The sequence below is a fragment of the Leptinotarsa decemlineata genome, unplaced genomic scaffold, assembly GCF_025532065.1.
Source record: "Leptinotarsa decemlineata unplaced genomic scaffold, Ldec_3_MD MMD2_P_RNA_scaffold_6, whole genome shotgun sequence".
Taxonomy (NCBI): Eukaryota; Metazoa; Arthropoda; class Insecta; order Coleoptera; family Chrysomelidae; genus Leptinotarsa; species Leptinotarsa decemlineata.
The window spans coordinates 11,594,710-11,611,607 of NW_027412533.1; the positions used below are offsets into that span (position 1 = coordinate 11,594,710).

The following is a 16,898-nucleotide window of genomic DNA, read 5'->3' on the forward strand; positions in this document are numbered from 1 at the left end:
TAGAAACCTAAAAAAACCGTTTGCATTTGAACAGTATTTGTTCGTGAAAGAATATTATTGCTACCAGCTCGGAATAATTAATACGTGAATATTACCGGAGTTTTTTTCCAACACCAAATCGTTATTTATAACACTCCGACACGTGTTTCGACGTTATTTTTAACACCTCGACACGTGTTTTGATCACCAAGTGATCATCTTCAAAGAGGAAGATTAAAACAGTTTTAATAGTAGTAATATTCATTACTACACCAAAGGTTCCAAACAGTGCATCATAAGTATATAATTAATACGATTGAAATTTCGTAATGAAACTCTTTAATAGACATGAATGTAGAAAAGGAATTAGGTTGGTAGATTTTTGAAAGTCGTGAAATTTCAAGAAATATATTGCAAACCAATAATCCTGTTACTTACTTCTGAACAAATCCATAAAAAAGTCCTTGAATTTTTCAATAAACTTTTTTTAACGAATCACGACGTTTTGTTAACATCATTAAAGTAAAAATAACTCGATGTTTAATCAGGAACAGAGGCTGTTATCGCCTTCTCCAGCATCCTGTGTATCCTCATGATTCTGATGACTTTAGCCAATGATACAACAGGTATGCTATCACTATGGGAGAAACAAAAAATAGATTAAAAAATGTTTTCAAGTAAAATGAAAACAAAATCAACTATGTTGATATGATTCACGAACTTTTCTGATGGCGACAATTTCTTAGCCTTTTGTAGTTGTTTTAGTAATTTAGTGGTTTTGAACTATTCATCTCCTCATACAGAAACCAAAAATATGAAAACAGGATTTATTACCGCAATTATTTCTAATTTTCCTGAATGAACTCAGCATCAATTCACCAATTATTAAATTACTATATCACATCAAATACGAAATGAATTCATCGATCTCAAGTAAAAGTTCATATCACACTGGTGGTATGAAAATGAATTGATGCTGATATTATTGTTTTTTTGTTGGTATTTCGGTTCAAAGTGCGTTTACAAATTTGTTTCAATTACAAGCAATCTAGTGCTGCAAATTTTTCCCATCAACACCTGGTATTCTTCCAAAAAAAGATTCGAAGACATGTTATATTACATCATTATCTTTCAAAAACAAACTTACTTTCCGCTTGCGAAATCGAACTAAGTTACAACTGCTGCAAATAATCTTTGCTTCAGTTGTAGAAGAAACGTCGAACTCAAAAACCTGTAAACGACGGTTAATAAACCCAGATATTTTTTTTAATTTCAGGTGCGCTGGTGATCTGTGAAATATGCACCAATGGCTTTTGTATCAACTGCCACAATGGTTCCTCTAACCAAACTCCTCGTCAATGTCCGAAGTGATTGAAGAAACCAGCTACAACCGTTTCTCGAAATGAACCTTCAATGAGTAGTTTCTCTTTTGTGAGTTCTCCTGAACTTTCCTCTTATATTATTTTTTTATTACCTAATATTTTGTAACATATATCTTCCCAGAATAGTTTTTTTTCAACTTTTTCATAGATAAGTAACATTTGGAAATATTTAGGAAGTGTTTTTGTTATCGTGAGTTGAACTGTATAACGCAGGGGTCGGCAAGTAGTTTTAAGTGGGGTCCGGATACTGTGGTAAAATTTTAACGAGGTCCAGAAAAAAAATTGATAATAATTGGGTGCTACCTATGTATTATTTTGTTTTCAAATCAAATTCTGAATTATAAAACACAATAATGTGGGAAACTACATAGACGGTCTTGAACCAGTGTATTAAAGGTAGGCGTTAATTTTGAACGATATTTGTTTTTCAAAAGCCTCTTTGAGAAATATGTTTCACATACGTAAGTCGAGCCAAACATATTGACCATATTTATAGCTAGTTTCTTCCAATTTCCATGTTTTTCTGGGAGATGTTGGCCCGAAATTCTTCAGTGCCTACCGTTTAAAAAATCTGCTTTTCTCAACTTCTTCGACAGAAGTCATTTTTCATATTGCGGAAGGTGAAAATACCCAAAGAAGGTCGATGAAAACTCAAATTTTTCTTTTCATTGTATACAAATCATTTTTATACTGCCGTTTAATCACCCAATGACAAATTACCGCGTTTCGTTTACCGCTAACGGGTATGTTGTTACACTTAACAAGCACTCACAAAATATCATTTGCACAGTATTATGACTCACTGTACTCATTTGCAGCATTACATAAACCACCATAAACAAAAAAAATCCACCTGTGACAATTAGCCTCGGTCAATCCGAATAATATTTCACATTACAGAAAATTACTAACGAAATGTACTGGGCCAATTTTGTCAAAATCAACAATTCCAATTATTATATTGTTAATGGAAATGAAATGTCTCGAAATTAAATGAAGTGCATTTTTACATTATCAAAAACTGATAAATCAATATAACTTCAAAAACAATACTGGGAATGAATAAACATAAAATATATTAGATCGATTATGTATACGTCTTTTCAAAAAGTAGGTATATAGCACAAAAGTTCGTAATGAAAATAAATCAAATATTATAACCGAATGAATTGAAATATTACGGAAACCGACATGACACTCACCAGTTATCTGTAGAGCAGACATTGTTATTTAGAACCACAATTCGTATCCCTTTTTGTGCTAGGACGGTGTAGTATCCTCTTTTGAGAATGGTATCTTTCACTTCATCTTTTGGTAGCCATGACCACTTTTCCAAAATCATGTTATATAGCCATTGGGTAGATATTGATCCATTGATTTTGTCTGGAGAGAATCTAAAATATCAATTATTTTTATTCACAAATTCTGTGGGCGTTTGCAGTTACCAAAGTTACAAAAATTGTAGAAGCTCATATCACCTTTCTTCCTAAAGTTTAAAATGAGCGACATATGTGAAAATATTTATTTATTTCACTAGCAAAAAAGATTTCTTTGTTTTGGCAAAAAAAATCTCGTGATTGTTCAAACACCCAATTTTGGTTATTATACGAATAACAATATTTTGTTACTAACAGCAAAAAGAAAAAATTGCTCTTGGATTTGAACTCGTGAAACTCATCATGTGATCATCATGTCGTACCATTCACCTACACCACTGAGCTATTTGGTATTAATTTACAGAACTATAATTTCCATCATCTTAAAGCCATTCCACTAGCCGTATTTATTTTGTGAATCAAAATATGTCTTCTATAATGAAAACATTGAAGCCGTTTTTGAACAGAACAGAAAATAGGTCAAGAGTGAGTGGGACTATTCGACCTCCACCGCAACTCACAAGGCTTTAGTGTGGCTCACGCCTATTTAAATTCGACCACATGAAACCAGCTTTTTGATGAAACCGATTACTTTATATGGTGAGTGATCCTCCAGGTCAGATGGTAAAAGTGCTGCTGCTGTTTCATGATTTTCCAAACAGAGGCGACATACACTGTCTTCCGCCAGGCCGAGTCTCTGCGTATGTTGATTCAGATAGCAGTGAACTGTAAGTAAGACATCGTAGTTCATTCTTACTGTAGTCCAACAACTGTTTGGTTTTAAGCTTCGAAGGGTGAATGAACGCCTTGGAGTGAGCCAATCTTGGGAGATTTTGCCAGAAGTCTTCAAATCTTTTTGCCATCCAGTTGTATTTGGCAACAACCTAAAGCAATGCCAATAACAGGTTCTGGTCCGATGAAGCTACTTTCAGCACACTCCTTTGCAAGGGAGTCAGTAGCCTCATTGCCTTCCAAGCCAGTGTCAATTTGTTGAGTCTTTCCATTAGAAAGAGTCGTTTTTGACAACCAGCTTAGACTTTGCTCTGTAGGAGCCAAGAGCTTCTAATGCCGCTTGACTATCCAAGAACATTTTAATCGACTTTCGACAGTCGCATAGGTCGCTAGGCAGGTTGATATCTCTGTCCTGGGTCTGCACCAAAAAACACCTATCCAACAACTAACCTGAACCAACAACTATCTGCCCTTGATATTTACTTGTCTACTCAGGAAAAGTACTACATAAGGCAGTTCGTAGTAGGCACTTGGAACCATAATATCAAAGGTCATTCCCAGAATTACCTCATGACATTATGCCTCCAACAGAAAATACTAGAGCGTTATATTAATGCGGTTGGAAAAAAATGTGTTTGATTCGATAAAACAGAATTTTATGAGTAGGTAATCAAGTTGCCTTGAAACTCTGTTGAAATACTGTTTATCAAATATTCTCAAGTATATCATGACAATGTCATAAATTATTGTAACCATCAATTACTGTTCGAATATTTTAAGAAATGCCGTTTTCCAATTAAGAAAAATGTGATATGTTAGAATATTACTTGGTTTGCCAGAAAAATTGCGTAAGAGCACTTCAACACTGCAACAATTCGTTTCCCCGATCATGAATTACCTAATCAGCGTTTTTTGCTGTGCGTCATCGTCGATTCAGGAATAATAAAAAAGTTTTTGAGAAGAGAACGAAAATTTTTTCGTAATATCTGAAGATCAGAAATTGACGTTATAGCCTACTTTAAGGTAAATCCAAATAATTCTTTCAGAGATTTATCTAGAGAAATAGTTGTTTCATCGTCTGCTATTCAACGAATTCTGAAGAAACATAAGAGTTCCTCTTATAAGTTGAGGATAGTGCAAACACTAGAACCTGGTGACCCTGAGAAACGATTGGGGTTTTGTCGATGGTTTATACTGGTTTATACGATGGTTTCCACGTTTCCGTGCTCTCGGAAACGTGGAAAATTGAGTCAGTAATTTCATGATACCAACTTATACAGTATATTACAATGAATCAAAAACAAATCAAACCAATGGTTCAATAATCTACACAAAAAATTCCTCAGCAGCAAACGCACAAATTATTCCACTTACCGACACAAACTTACTAAGAATAACACAACGAATAATGTGGGTGAAGAAGTTAAAATTTGTGTCACTGCCTCATACCGGCTATCCTTCTATTGATGTAGGAACTTACCTGAATGATTTAGAAACCTATTTTCTGAATTTTAGTAGCCAAGCAGTGGAATTATTTTTATGTGATATAAATATAGATTTATCAGATACAGTTTCCCAGGACACAAACCTTTACCAAAATCTGATGACCGGAAATGGTTTCGTTTCTTATATTAATTAACCGATGGGAGAAACTCAAGAATCAAAATAGATTATGTTTTCTTGAAAAAAAAAAAGGAAATTCTACGAAATAAAATTAATTTTGAATCATCTGTAATCCGTAGTGATATGACAGATCACTATTCAACACTCGAAACAAAAAATATTATCAATACATGTAAGAAGATTAGGTATGGAAAATTAAAATATCTCTCAGAGAAAGAACAATGGGCAAATATATTACAACACAATGAAACACAAAAATCAAATGATATATAACAGAAGCACCCGAAACGTTCAGTTCAAATAAGAAAATAAGCAAACTGAAACTATGGATCACAGCAGGGTTGATAGCTTCTATGAAAACTAGGGACAACCTGAAAAAAACTTTTGAATAAATACTCTGAAGGAATATGTAAATAATACAGAAACAAACTTAATAATTTACTGAAACGAACAAAAAATCAATATTATAAAAACAAGCTTGATGAAGCTACGGGCAATTGTAAACAGACATGGAAAATAATAATGGAGGTTTCTATTAGAAAATCGAATAAAAATCATATAGAGAATACCACTATTATTAAAGGGAACAGCGAACCTCAAAATCCTGCATCGTCGATCGCTACCTCTTCCTTTGCATTATCACCATCACTAATATTACCAGTTTTTCATTAAATTTATATTATTCTTTCTATTTTTTGTTTACGTTTGCATTTTTTATTCTCTACCATTGCTGTTACATGCATATAATAATATTACTTCTTCAAGTGGGGTGGAAAAAGCACAAAACAGGCGACATACGCCCAGGTGTATTCTACGCCACTTTGGAAGAAGCAAGATAATTATTGTATAAAGATGTATACATTGTATCGTATTGTACATGAATGCATTTATTTTAGACTGCATCAGGAGAAATCATACGAATTTACCTTCAATTTAACTTAATTTAATTCCGTTTTCCGTATGGAAAATACAAGATCTACACATAAGACCCATCTGAAATTTCAGTTTATAGTTGTCATTTATATACTTCAAATATGCTCCAGAAGTCTGATCGATTCAGAGAACTTTATTTTGTGAAAATTTGAGATTGAAGTCAGAAGGGAATTTTTGAAATTTTCATGACATTGTCCTCACTAGAGATTAACTCAAACTTCATAGTAAAATATGTATTCGTCAATGCTTATATTAACAGTTTTTACAAAAAATATTTGCAAAATAACAGAAATGTTCCTTTCACCTCAAGCTGAAATTCTTCCTAAAGTAGCCACGGCCAAAATTCAATAACATTTATATTACATTGCGTCATATGCGTCATTGAAGGAAATGTCCTCTGAAAAAGTTGATTGATTTTCTAGAAATTCGACAGAACCACTAATGAATTGATCGAAAAATATTAATTTTCAGGAAAAACTGTGCTGAATAAAAGTTGCTCAGAGTCAGTCGGCTTCTTGATTCACGATATTTTTTGTAGAACCATCGAAAAGGAGTGGCATCTACCCCTAGTGTGGAAACAACCCCCTGTACAGGGTCAAGTTTGAAGTAGAAGGTGAGTGGAACCTAAGGTGAAGTTTTTGCTGTGTGGCAAAATCATTTGATACCGCCGTATTTTACCTTCACTGATTGGACTATAATTGTTTGCCACTCACTGAAATGACATTTTTGTTGAAGAAAAAAGAACTGATGAAGTCTTTCGAATACCGGACCTCATATTAGAAAAATGAAATATTAACAGTTTTCTTTTCGACGGAAACTTATCAGAATATTTATCATTTTTTTCTCCTCAGAACTAATTTTTTTTTCAAATTATTTTTCCTTTAAAAATAATTGCAAAGCATAAAATGACAGTTTCTCAGATTTGACTATCAAAATATAATGTACATTTTCAAAAACCAAGAAAACATATACCTTAACACCAAGTGAATGTGACATATATAAAACTCGTATTTCAGTGAAAATGAATTTATTCAGACCTGTGTGTGAATGCAGCAGAAATGAAACTTTTTTTTTCGAATTATTTCAATTGAAAAATATATTTTTATTCAAATGATTTTTGTCGCGACTAGAAAAAATATCAGCTAATTCATCATCAATTATTATCTGCCGATAATTTCAACATCCAGTCAGTGCACTTATCAAAAAAATTTGATCTCACAAAAAAATTTACTTATTATTTAAAGGAGGATTTTGGATTTTAACAATTTTGTGTGGATACTATCGGAAAATCTCTTAAAGAATTATATATCAGCTCTTATACATGTACTATGTACCTCTATACTAAGTTAATATATTTGATAGGAAAATTTTTCTAAGATAATATTGATGAGATTTTCCCTCGAGGGGTACCTGAAAATGGTGGTGAAGTGATTGTTTCTTTCATGGAATTTTTGTTCCAATCAGTATACTTTTTATTCAAGTGTCAGGGGTGCGACAGCTGGTTAACAGAAAAACAGATTTAAAACTAACACATAACATAACACATTCACAATGCAATAATGAAAAATTGATTTAACTTCACTATTATTCGAAAAAACTCAAATTTTCATTCTAGTTATGGTCACGATATGATTTTCTGAAATGCAATTGTATACAACTGAAATTGCAGTTCATTTTTTCATTTCACCAAAGGCAGTGATAGTTCAAAAAGAACTAATAACGTTTGATAATATTCGTAGATAAAATTGTATATAACTCTATGAATAAAATAAATTAATCATAAGTATATTATTGAATCGAGTTTGATTGAAGTATATTTGTATAGATCAGTCTAATCAGTTGTATTTTATAACAATAAATATTTTTGGTTCGCTAGAAAAAAACAAAGTAGTTTTCCCAATCCTTTTTAACATTTTTGAGATTGCGCCACATTTTGGTGATTATATTTCCGTTTGAGAAAAAAGTAAATTCGTTAATGAAACGAATACTTTTTATGCTGTTTCAACACAAAATTGCATCTTTTTATCCAAGTTTCGTGTGATATCTTCAGTTTATTTTTTTCTTGACAGTGGTTGTTAAGACAGTGGTTGACACTAACAACTGTTGTCGTTGACTGCGATTTCTATCTATTTCTCTTTCGAGGTAGACTTTCTAGCTCTAGCTACACTTCCAGTTGCCTCTGGATTTTCTCAGTCTCCGAATCATACAGTATAGAGAATTGAAATACCTTTCATACAAAATGTTACAAGATCCGTTTTCGAAATTTTTTTTTCGACTATGATAACTCATTCCATTCAAAAGTTGAGGGAGGGGGAAGGATATTTAAATCTGCACTGTGCAAGTGCTTTCAAGAAGTGAGTAAAAATGTTAATAAGCACTACAATTTTAAAAGTAACTGAAGTCATAAGCATCCTTATAATAGTTTTGTAGTTATTCTATGAGCTGCTGTATAATTTTGATTTTATATTCTTGCAGTGGCTTTAGGTAATAATATAGTGATGAACAGCTCGATCAACACTAATGAAACATCAATGAAAATAATGAATTTTCTAACTTGTTCCCGTTTCGTAAAGAACGCGACAAATCTAAATTTTGAACAAAACCCGATGAATCTTTATTGTTGTGTTTTCGCTTCAACTAGCTTATAAAAGTGCATAATAGTATGGAAAATGATGGTGAATAATATTCAAACATATATTCAAAATAATTGTGTCGTTACTATTACTACTATTCTCATAAGCAATATCAAATGCGTTAATAAGGAATGTTTTCAGAGGGAAATTTTGAGCAAACAACGCTAAAATTTGAGATTCGTGAAAGAGCCGATAAATTTCGTCTTTCAAAAAAGGTTATAGAATCAATTTCACCAAATTTTCATAATTTCAAAGACCAACCAGCGATTAATTACTACACGTTTTTCTTGATCTACAGAAAGTGGACTTATCGGGTTAGCATCTAATAACTAGTTTTGTTACAAAAGATCAACAGATTACGTAAAAAATTGAGAAATTCAGTTCATCGATAATGGCATAAATATTCGTGAAGGGTGACTAACAATTTAACTATAAAAAATCTGAAACAAATATTGCAAATAAAGAATTGTGTAATCTTCAATGGTGTACATGGTTTTCATATTGTTTTCCTACTTAGTATTTCGACTGATTTGTTTTGTGAGTATGTATGTTTTTAAAATATTTCCATCGTTATTCAATGGAATTGAGAAATGTTGATTCTTCAAAAATTTGATTTGTTACTGTGGCGATCAGCACTTGATGACGTTAGTTGCTGAAATTCTTTCAGAATATTTATCTCCAATTGAGTATCAAGATAATTTCAGACAGTATTGATATATCCAAGAAAAATTCATTCTTGATTTTTTTCTGCTGGTTGAAGAGATTCGTGTTTATTATAAAAAGGAAAACTATTGTTCGAAAATAAAAAATATTGTAATTCTTTTATACTTCAACAAAGTATATTATGTCATTGATAAACCTTCTGCTTGTGGTAGGTATGCTCAAAATGCATCCACCTACACATAATTGGTGAAAGTTGTGGTGGAGTTATGTTTTTCCAAAAATAATTTATAATAAATATACTTATAACGAACTGCGGTATCTACTATCTTATGCAAAAAAGAGAATAGAAAAACACTGGTAAGTATTTATTTGTTTTGATGATTCGAAATTTATTAAATGAAGAAAAGAGAAATGAAACTTTCTATCTTTTTACCACTGTTATTTGTAGCTAACGTTAGTGCAGTTTCATCTTATACAGACATTTTCAGACATATACAATAAACTAACAACCATTACTTACATTTGCTCTTATATACCACCCCTGTAGATACCAATATAGGTACTTGGCTTGATTGAGTACCTGAATTTACAGTTCACAATGCGGATCTGCCAATGTTTTATGCGTGTGAATTTCCAAGGAGGATTCTAAATAATTGAGATTGTAACCCTTCCTTGCATAGTGCAAAATTTCCGTGTCGTTTAGATTTGGAAACATGTGGTTGCATGCCAAGTAAAGGTTTGAAAACGTCGAATCATTTTTTTCTAGTCTGAAATGATCGCGACTCACTTAAATATATGGAATATTTGACAAATAATACAATTGGTTGAAATTTCAAAATTTACTATTGAAAGAAACTAACGTCTTCATCACCATAAAATTTAACACACATCACAAAAAATTCACTGACTAGCCCAAACTATAAAAATCATACTATGATGGATGACGATTTCCATCAACGGGGTCTAATGGTTCCTCACCATTTTCTATAGGTTGTGTAATATTCCCGTTTATATCTACACCGGCACCGTTAGCATCATCTCCTTCTAGAAACGCATCATCGATGTTACCCTGGAAATCTATATTCTTATGTCTCTGTAGATGTTCTGGAGCTGTCACCCAAAAATCTTCCAAACATCCTGCGTTTCTAGGTGGCATTTTCTTTCGTCAAATAAATTATGTCTTACTGAAGAAGGATATGTGTACCTGAATTTTTACCTCAGTCTAGTTCATTCTAATGATTTTCGTATTCGAGTCTTGACGAATATGGGCCTCGTTACATATATCAAATAAATTCAACACATACAATTTATTAAAAATAACAAATACGAATGGAACATAATTCATATAATGGAATAGTTATTTTGAATCATATGATGATACTATGGTGGATGACGATCTTCATCTACGGCTACTAATGGTCCCTCTCCATTTTCAATAGGTTGTATAATATTCCCGTTTATATCTACACCGTTAACATAATCTCCTTCCAGAAACGGATTATACAAGTTAGGCTGGAAATCGATATTGTTATGTTGTCTCTGTTTTCCAAACATCCAGTGTCTCTTGGTGGCATTTTCTTTTGTAAAAAATGGCCAGCTTGGTCGAACAAAATATTGCTTTGCGTATTTCATGAGGATTCTTGGAATGAAAAGTGTAGGTACGTTACGTAAACGCCGTCCATACCAGAATTCATGGATGTGATTAGAGGGGCTCCTTAAGAAACCATCCTAGAAATTACATTACATATATCAGGTAAATTCAATTCCAATATGAATGGGACATTTTTCTTTGAATGAAAAATTTATTTTGAATCATTTTATGAAAAAGAAAATGAAAATTGAAAAATATATAACCCACACGTAAGACCCATCAGAAATTTTAATTTGTAGTTGTCAATGAAACCTCTTCCGTATACGTTTGTTAAACAGCACTCCTTTTCATGAAAAAAATTGATATAGTGATATAAAAAATTCAAGAATTGACGGCTTCTAGACCTGAAAAATAACGACACTGAAAATCTCGGCCGCGAAAGCTTAACCATTTTGTTAATTTTGATAAATGTTTGAATTATTCTAAATTTGCCTTTGTACCAGACATTGCTTCTACCCGGAGGATTAATGAGGTTTCATTGAAAATAAGTACAGGAATGGATGGAATAACTGATTTTAAGCCAATTTTGCACATGAATGCCATATTTTCAGGCGGCTTTTTGCCAATAAATCAAAAAGTACCTAATTATGAAAAATTGAAAAATATGGTGGATTCATGAAACCAGCAGACCCAATACCAACGATGATACCTTCATGATGGAATTGAATAAGCATTCATTATCGTTTGTTTGAAGGTAATTGACAATGTTTCATGATGAATTTCATTAGTTCGAACTTCCATTGTCTGATATTATATGAAATGATTTGAAATCAGTGAAAAAACTAATCCAGTGAAGCGAAAAAAGGAAAGCGGAGATGAGTGAAAGTACTTGAATTGAAGAGGTTTTTCTTTGATTAATATAATTGTTTTTTAGCTATTTTTTTTTATTCTTCCTTTTTAGTTCTTTCAGGTATTTCAGATCATTTTATATAATATTAGACAATGGAAGTTCGAACTAATGATATTCATTCATTATCGTTATTGAATATGTCGCTGTAATCAAAATAAGCGAGTTATGACGAAAATAATGTCCCAAAATTTTTTTGCGCCGAAAATGTGAAAATCATTTCATAATAACCATTGAAACTGAAAATATTCATTTCGAATTCCACTTCATTTATGTACTTCAAATATGCTCCAGAAGTCAGCTCGGTAAAAATTCATTAGCATTTATATTACAAGTACATGAGTAGACTAAGCTCGATTATTCTCAACTAGAGTAGATGATTCTTCCATTTCTTTTACCGAAGATTTGTTTATCACTCACTGAAATGACATTTTTGTTGTAGTGAAAAGAACTGATCAAGTCTTTCGAATACCGGACCTCATATTGAAAGAAGAATCAACGGAAATCTGATCAATTTCTCAGTTTTTTCTTCATAGAATTGAAACTTTGTTCAGAATTTCCTCTTCTAAAATAATTGCTGAGCTTAAAAGGATAGTTTCTCTTTGACTACCAAAATGTATGTTCATCTTCAAAAACCACGAATACATATACTATAAATACTAACCAAGTCGGGTACAAATGTGACATATATAAAATTTGTATTTCTGCGAAAATGAGTCAATTTGGATCTGTACTTGAATGAATGAGAAACGAAACTTTCAATGGAAAAACATTTTTGTTAATCACTTAAATTTTATCGCGATCAAAAGAAATATCCAATTCATCATCAATAATTATCTGCCAATAATTATCGAGAAAGTTGATCTCCCAGAAGAAGTTTATTTATTATTTGAAATAGGATTATGGATTTTTAAAATTTTATTAGGTACCTATTGTCGTAAAATCTAGGTTGAATAAATTTCATAAAAGATTATGTACCTCTATCAGCTCATATACATATATCAGGTAAACTTTATACTAAGCTAATATATTTGATTGAAAAACCTTTCTAAGAAACCTAATATTGATGAGATTTTCCCTCGAGAAGTACCTAAAAATGATGTTGAAATGATTGTTGTTTCTTAGAATATTTGTTTCAATTACTCTACTCCTTATTCAGGTACTAACTCATAACATTCACACTGCAATAATGATTTTTTTTTAAATTATTGGAGAAAACTTTCTAGTTCTGATCACAATATGATTTTCTAAAATGCAATTGTACACAAATGAGATTAGAGTTTATTTTTTCATTTCACCATTTTAGAAAGCACAGTAACATTTAATGATATTCATAGATACAATTTTATATAACTCTATAAAATGAATTAAATGTCTGTTTCAATGAAATCAAGAAATGTTCATTTCCCAGAAGTTTGACTTGAAATTACTGTTGCAATCAGCACTTGATATGACGTTAGTTGCTGAAATTTTTTCATAATATTCTTCTCAAATTGAGTATCAGAATAATTCCAGACAGTATTGAGATATCCAAGAAAAGTTCATTATCGATTTTTTTCTGCTGGTTGAAAAGATTCGTGTTTTTCATAGTTCAAAAAAGGAAAAATATTGTTCAAAAAAATATTGTGATTCTTCTATATTTGAACAAATTATATTGTCATTGATGAAACTTCTGCTTGTGGTATGCTCAAAATGCATCTATACATAATTGGTGAAAATTGTAATATGATGTTTTAGAATTTTTTTTTTAAATTCGATACATGATGTTTTTGAAAAATTTAGGATATTTTGTTAATATCTATCAGTAGTTTTTACCAAAACACAATACGTCTAAAATAGTTGAATACCATAAGTAATTTTCAAATCTTTCATATTTGTTGAAAAAACTCCATAAATGTAATTATATTTTTTAACATAATTTACAACAACTATTTGATGAACTGTGTGGTCTTTTCTGTCTTATACGAAAAAGAGAATAGGAAAACGGTGGAAAGTATCTCATTTGTTTTGATAATTCAGAAATTATTATTATTTAAACAGGACTGAACAAATATTCCATAGGAACTAGTGTAATGGAAACATGAAAACTAATCGATGAAAAGCGAAGGGTTGAATTCATCTGAAGAAAAAAGATTTCGACAGCAAATGTAAATAAATGTAGGGTTTTTATTAGTATTCTGAGAGATAATGAACATGAAACGCTTGATTTCATGAACTTATATGATTGTCATTATCGGTGTCATATTTGTACTTTTTATTCCAGGCTTGAAAATGTAATATTTGAAGTTGAATTTTGTTGAAGTTTTCCTGCTATACAAATTTCCGAAAAATATACCTATTCGCTTCCCAATCATTCCTTGTGGTACAGGTTTTAAACAGATTTTTGAACTTCTCGAATGGCATTGCTTACCATAAATATGAAGAAAAATCCGCTTAACGAATTGTTGAGATGAAATACTGGAACGGTAAAGATTGTGTTATAATATTGACATAAGCAAAATGAAATAGTTATTTATGTATCAAGGGAATTAGGAGGGCCTTAATTACCGATGGCAAAGTTTGCGTCCCGAGGGCCTCTGGCCCGAGGGACAGCAATTGCCTGAGGTTATTAAGGCTCATTAATTCCCGTGGTACATAGATAATTTTATTTCTGACCGATGTCAATAAAATTTTGTTCATTTTTGAAACGGAAAAATGTACCAATTCATTACCTTCCCGGTATATTTGAATCAGGTACCGTTGATTATAGTAGAGTTTTCTTGTTGCTAGGTTGTTGCTATGTTACTTGTTTATAAACAGAACTTTGTTATCAAGCTGTGTTTGCGGTGAAAACGTGTTTTCTACCCCAAATATAATGGAGGATATTTTGAAAAAAGCTGAACAAGCAAGAGAATCATTAATTCCATCGAAAAGTGAAGCCGTATACCAAAAAGAATACAAGATATATCTGGACTGGCTGACACGGAAAAATGTTATGCCAAAAGATGTCACTGAAACTGTATTTCTGGCATATTTTCAAGAACTGGTAAGGAATTTTCTATGTTTTTCGGTAGATTTGGTAGTAATTGTGTTTATTCGTTTCAGTCAGAAACGTATAGTCCGAATTCTTTATGGACTAAATGGTCAATGCTAAAATCGATGGTGACTATACATGAGAAACGAGATATCACCAAGTTCAATGAACTACAGGCTTTTTTGAAACGGAAGAGTAAGAGTTATAAGCCGAAAAAGTCTGCTGTTTTATCTCCTAAATATGTTATCAGATTCCTAAAGGACGCTCCTAATGATATTCATTTATTGCATAAGGTAATTTTTTTCTTATTTTCCTTTTTGTGTGTATTTATTTCCTTTTTTTTTGTTATAGGTTGTTTTGATTATGGGTTATTTTGGAGGATGCAGAAGTCAGGAACTTTTGAATATGAAGATATCGGATATAGAGGACCGGGATTCCGTTATGGTAGTGAACGTACCGGAAAGTAAAACTGGTGTATCGAAGAAATTTACAGTTGTGGATGAAAAAGAGTTCTCCGCTTTGCCTTTATTAAGACTTTATATGTCTTTGCGTCCTAAAGGTATTGAACGATTTTTTTTGAGCTTCCGACAAAATAAATGTACATCTCAGCCAATTGGAAAAAACATGTTTGGGAAAATCCCCAGCAAAATCGCAATGTATTTAGGATTGCCAAACTCATCTTCCTATACGGGACATTGCCTTCGTCGCACTTCTGCTACTGCTCTAGCCAATGCAGGAGCAACTATGACTAACTTAAAAAGACACGGAGGTTGGAAAAGTTCCACGGTGGCGGAGGGGTATTTGGAGAATAGCATCGAATTGAGAAATAAAACGGCGCGTATGTTGTCTACTTTGTCATCAGAAGAGGCAGGTACCTCGACTGTAGTGAACAGAAGCTCCAGCCATACAAAAGAAGAAATTGTTTCCAGTGGCGGAAGTAATTTTCAGGGAACATTTCAAAATTGTACATTTATTATTTGTAATGACGTGAATAAATAAAATATGGTTCAGTTTTCATTTCTATTTATTTTTACTTGTGAAAGGTAGAGGGAATTATAAAATCTATAATGTCCCAAGGGAGTTATGACCCTCTTTATTGATAGCGTAACTATGACGATATAAGCTTATAATATCCCGGTCAGAAATAATTAGAAATAATTGCTGTCCCTCGGGCCTCTGGCCCGAGGGACAGCAATTGCCTGAGGTTATTAAGGCTCATTAATTCCCGTGGTATATAGATAATTTTATTTCTGACCGATTTCAATAAAATTTTGTTCATTTTTGAAACGGAAAAATGTACCAATTCATTACCTTCCCGGTATATTTGAATCAGGTACCGTTGATTATAGAGTTTTCTTGTTGCTAGGTTGTTGCTATGTTACTTGTTTATAAACAGAACTTTGTTATCAAGCTGTGTTTGCGGTGAAAACGTGTTTTCTACCCCAAATATAATGGAGGATATTTTGAAAAAAGCTGAACAAGCAAGAGAATCATTAATTCCATCGAAAAGTGAAGCCGTATACCAAAAAGAATACAAGATATATCTGGACTGGCTGACACGGAAAAATGTTATGCCAAAAGATGTCACTGAAACTGTATTTCTGGCATATTTTCAAGAACAGGTAAGGAATTTTCTATGTTTTTCGGTAGATTTGGTAGTAATTGTGTTTGTTCGTTTCAGTCAGAAACGTATAGTCCGAATTCTTTATGGACTAAATGGTCAATGCTAAAATCGATGGTGACTATACATGAGAAACGAGATATCACCAAGTTCAATGAACTACAGGCTTTTTTGAAACGGAAGAGTAAGAGTTATAAGCCGAAAAAGTCTGCTGTTTTATCTCCTAAAGATGTTATCAAGAACAGAAGCTCCAGCCATACAAAAGAAGAAATTGTTTCCAGTGGCGGAAGTAATTTTCAGGGAACATTTCAAAATTGTACATTTATTATTTGTAATGACGTGAATAAATAAAATATGGTTCAGTTTTCATTTCTATTTATTTTTACTTGTGAAAGGTAGAGGGAATTATAAAATCTATAATGTCCCAAGGGAGTTATGACCCTCT

General features: G+C 32.1%; 3 protein-coding genes across 5 annotated transcripts in view; all 3 read left to right on the plus strand.

Annotated features, from left to right (window-relative positions):
• LOC141480137 (uncharacterized) overlaps positions 1-15,847 on the plus strand; it is a 288,325-nt gene extending 272,478 nt beyond the window's left edge. The window contains exons 2-4 of the mRNA XM_074169975.1: positions 14,589-14,844; positions 14,904-15,125; positions 15,184-15,847. Coding sequence (XP_074026076.1) covers positions 14,674-14,844; positions 14,904-15,125; positions 15,184-15,831 — 1,041 coding nt within the window. The 5' untranslated portion in view covers positions 14,589-14,673 and the 3' untranslated portion in view covers positions 15,832-15,847. The remainder of the gene's footprint in view (positions 1-14,588; positions 14,845-14,903; positions 15,126-15,183) is intronic.
• LOC111509833 (uncharacterized) overlaps positions 1-16,898 on the plus strand; it is a 33,839-nt gene that overhangs the window by 526 nt on the left and 16,415 nt on the right. For 2 of the 3 annotated variants that reach the window (XR_012464187.1, XR_012464186.1), the window contains exons 2-3: positions 1,256-1,410; positions 6,497-6,638. The gene's annotated coding sequence lies outside the window, so the exon portion shown is untranslated. The remainder of the gene's footprint in view (positions 1-1,255; positions 1,411-6,496; positions 6,639-16,898) is intronic. The other variant, XR_012464188.1, reaches the window with a different exon arrangement.
• Positions 16,284-16,822, plus strand: LOC141480138 (uncharacterized). Its single transcript, XM_074169977.1, has 2 exons — positions 16,284-16,454; positions 16,514-16,822. The coding sequence occupies exons 1-2, from the start codon at positions 16,284-16,286 to the stop codon at positions 16,802-16,804; spliced, it is 462 nt and encodes a 153-aa protein (XP_074026078.1). The 3' UTR covers positions 16,805-16,822.

Bases quoted from the DNA above. Each gene is read 5' to 3' on its own strand.
- LOC141480138 (XM_074169977.1), top strand. From the start codon at position 16,284: ATGGAGGATATTTTGAAAAAAGCTGAACAAGCAAGAGAATCATTAATT. The intron at 16,455-16,513 runs GTAAGGAATTTT...TGTTCGTTTCAG, and splicing joins TGGCATATTTTCAAGAACAG to TCAGAAACGTATAGTCCGAA.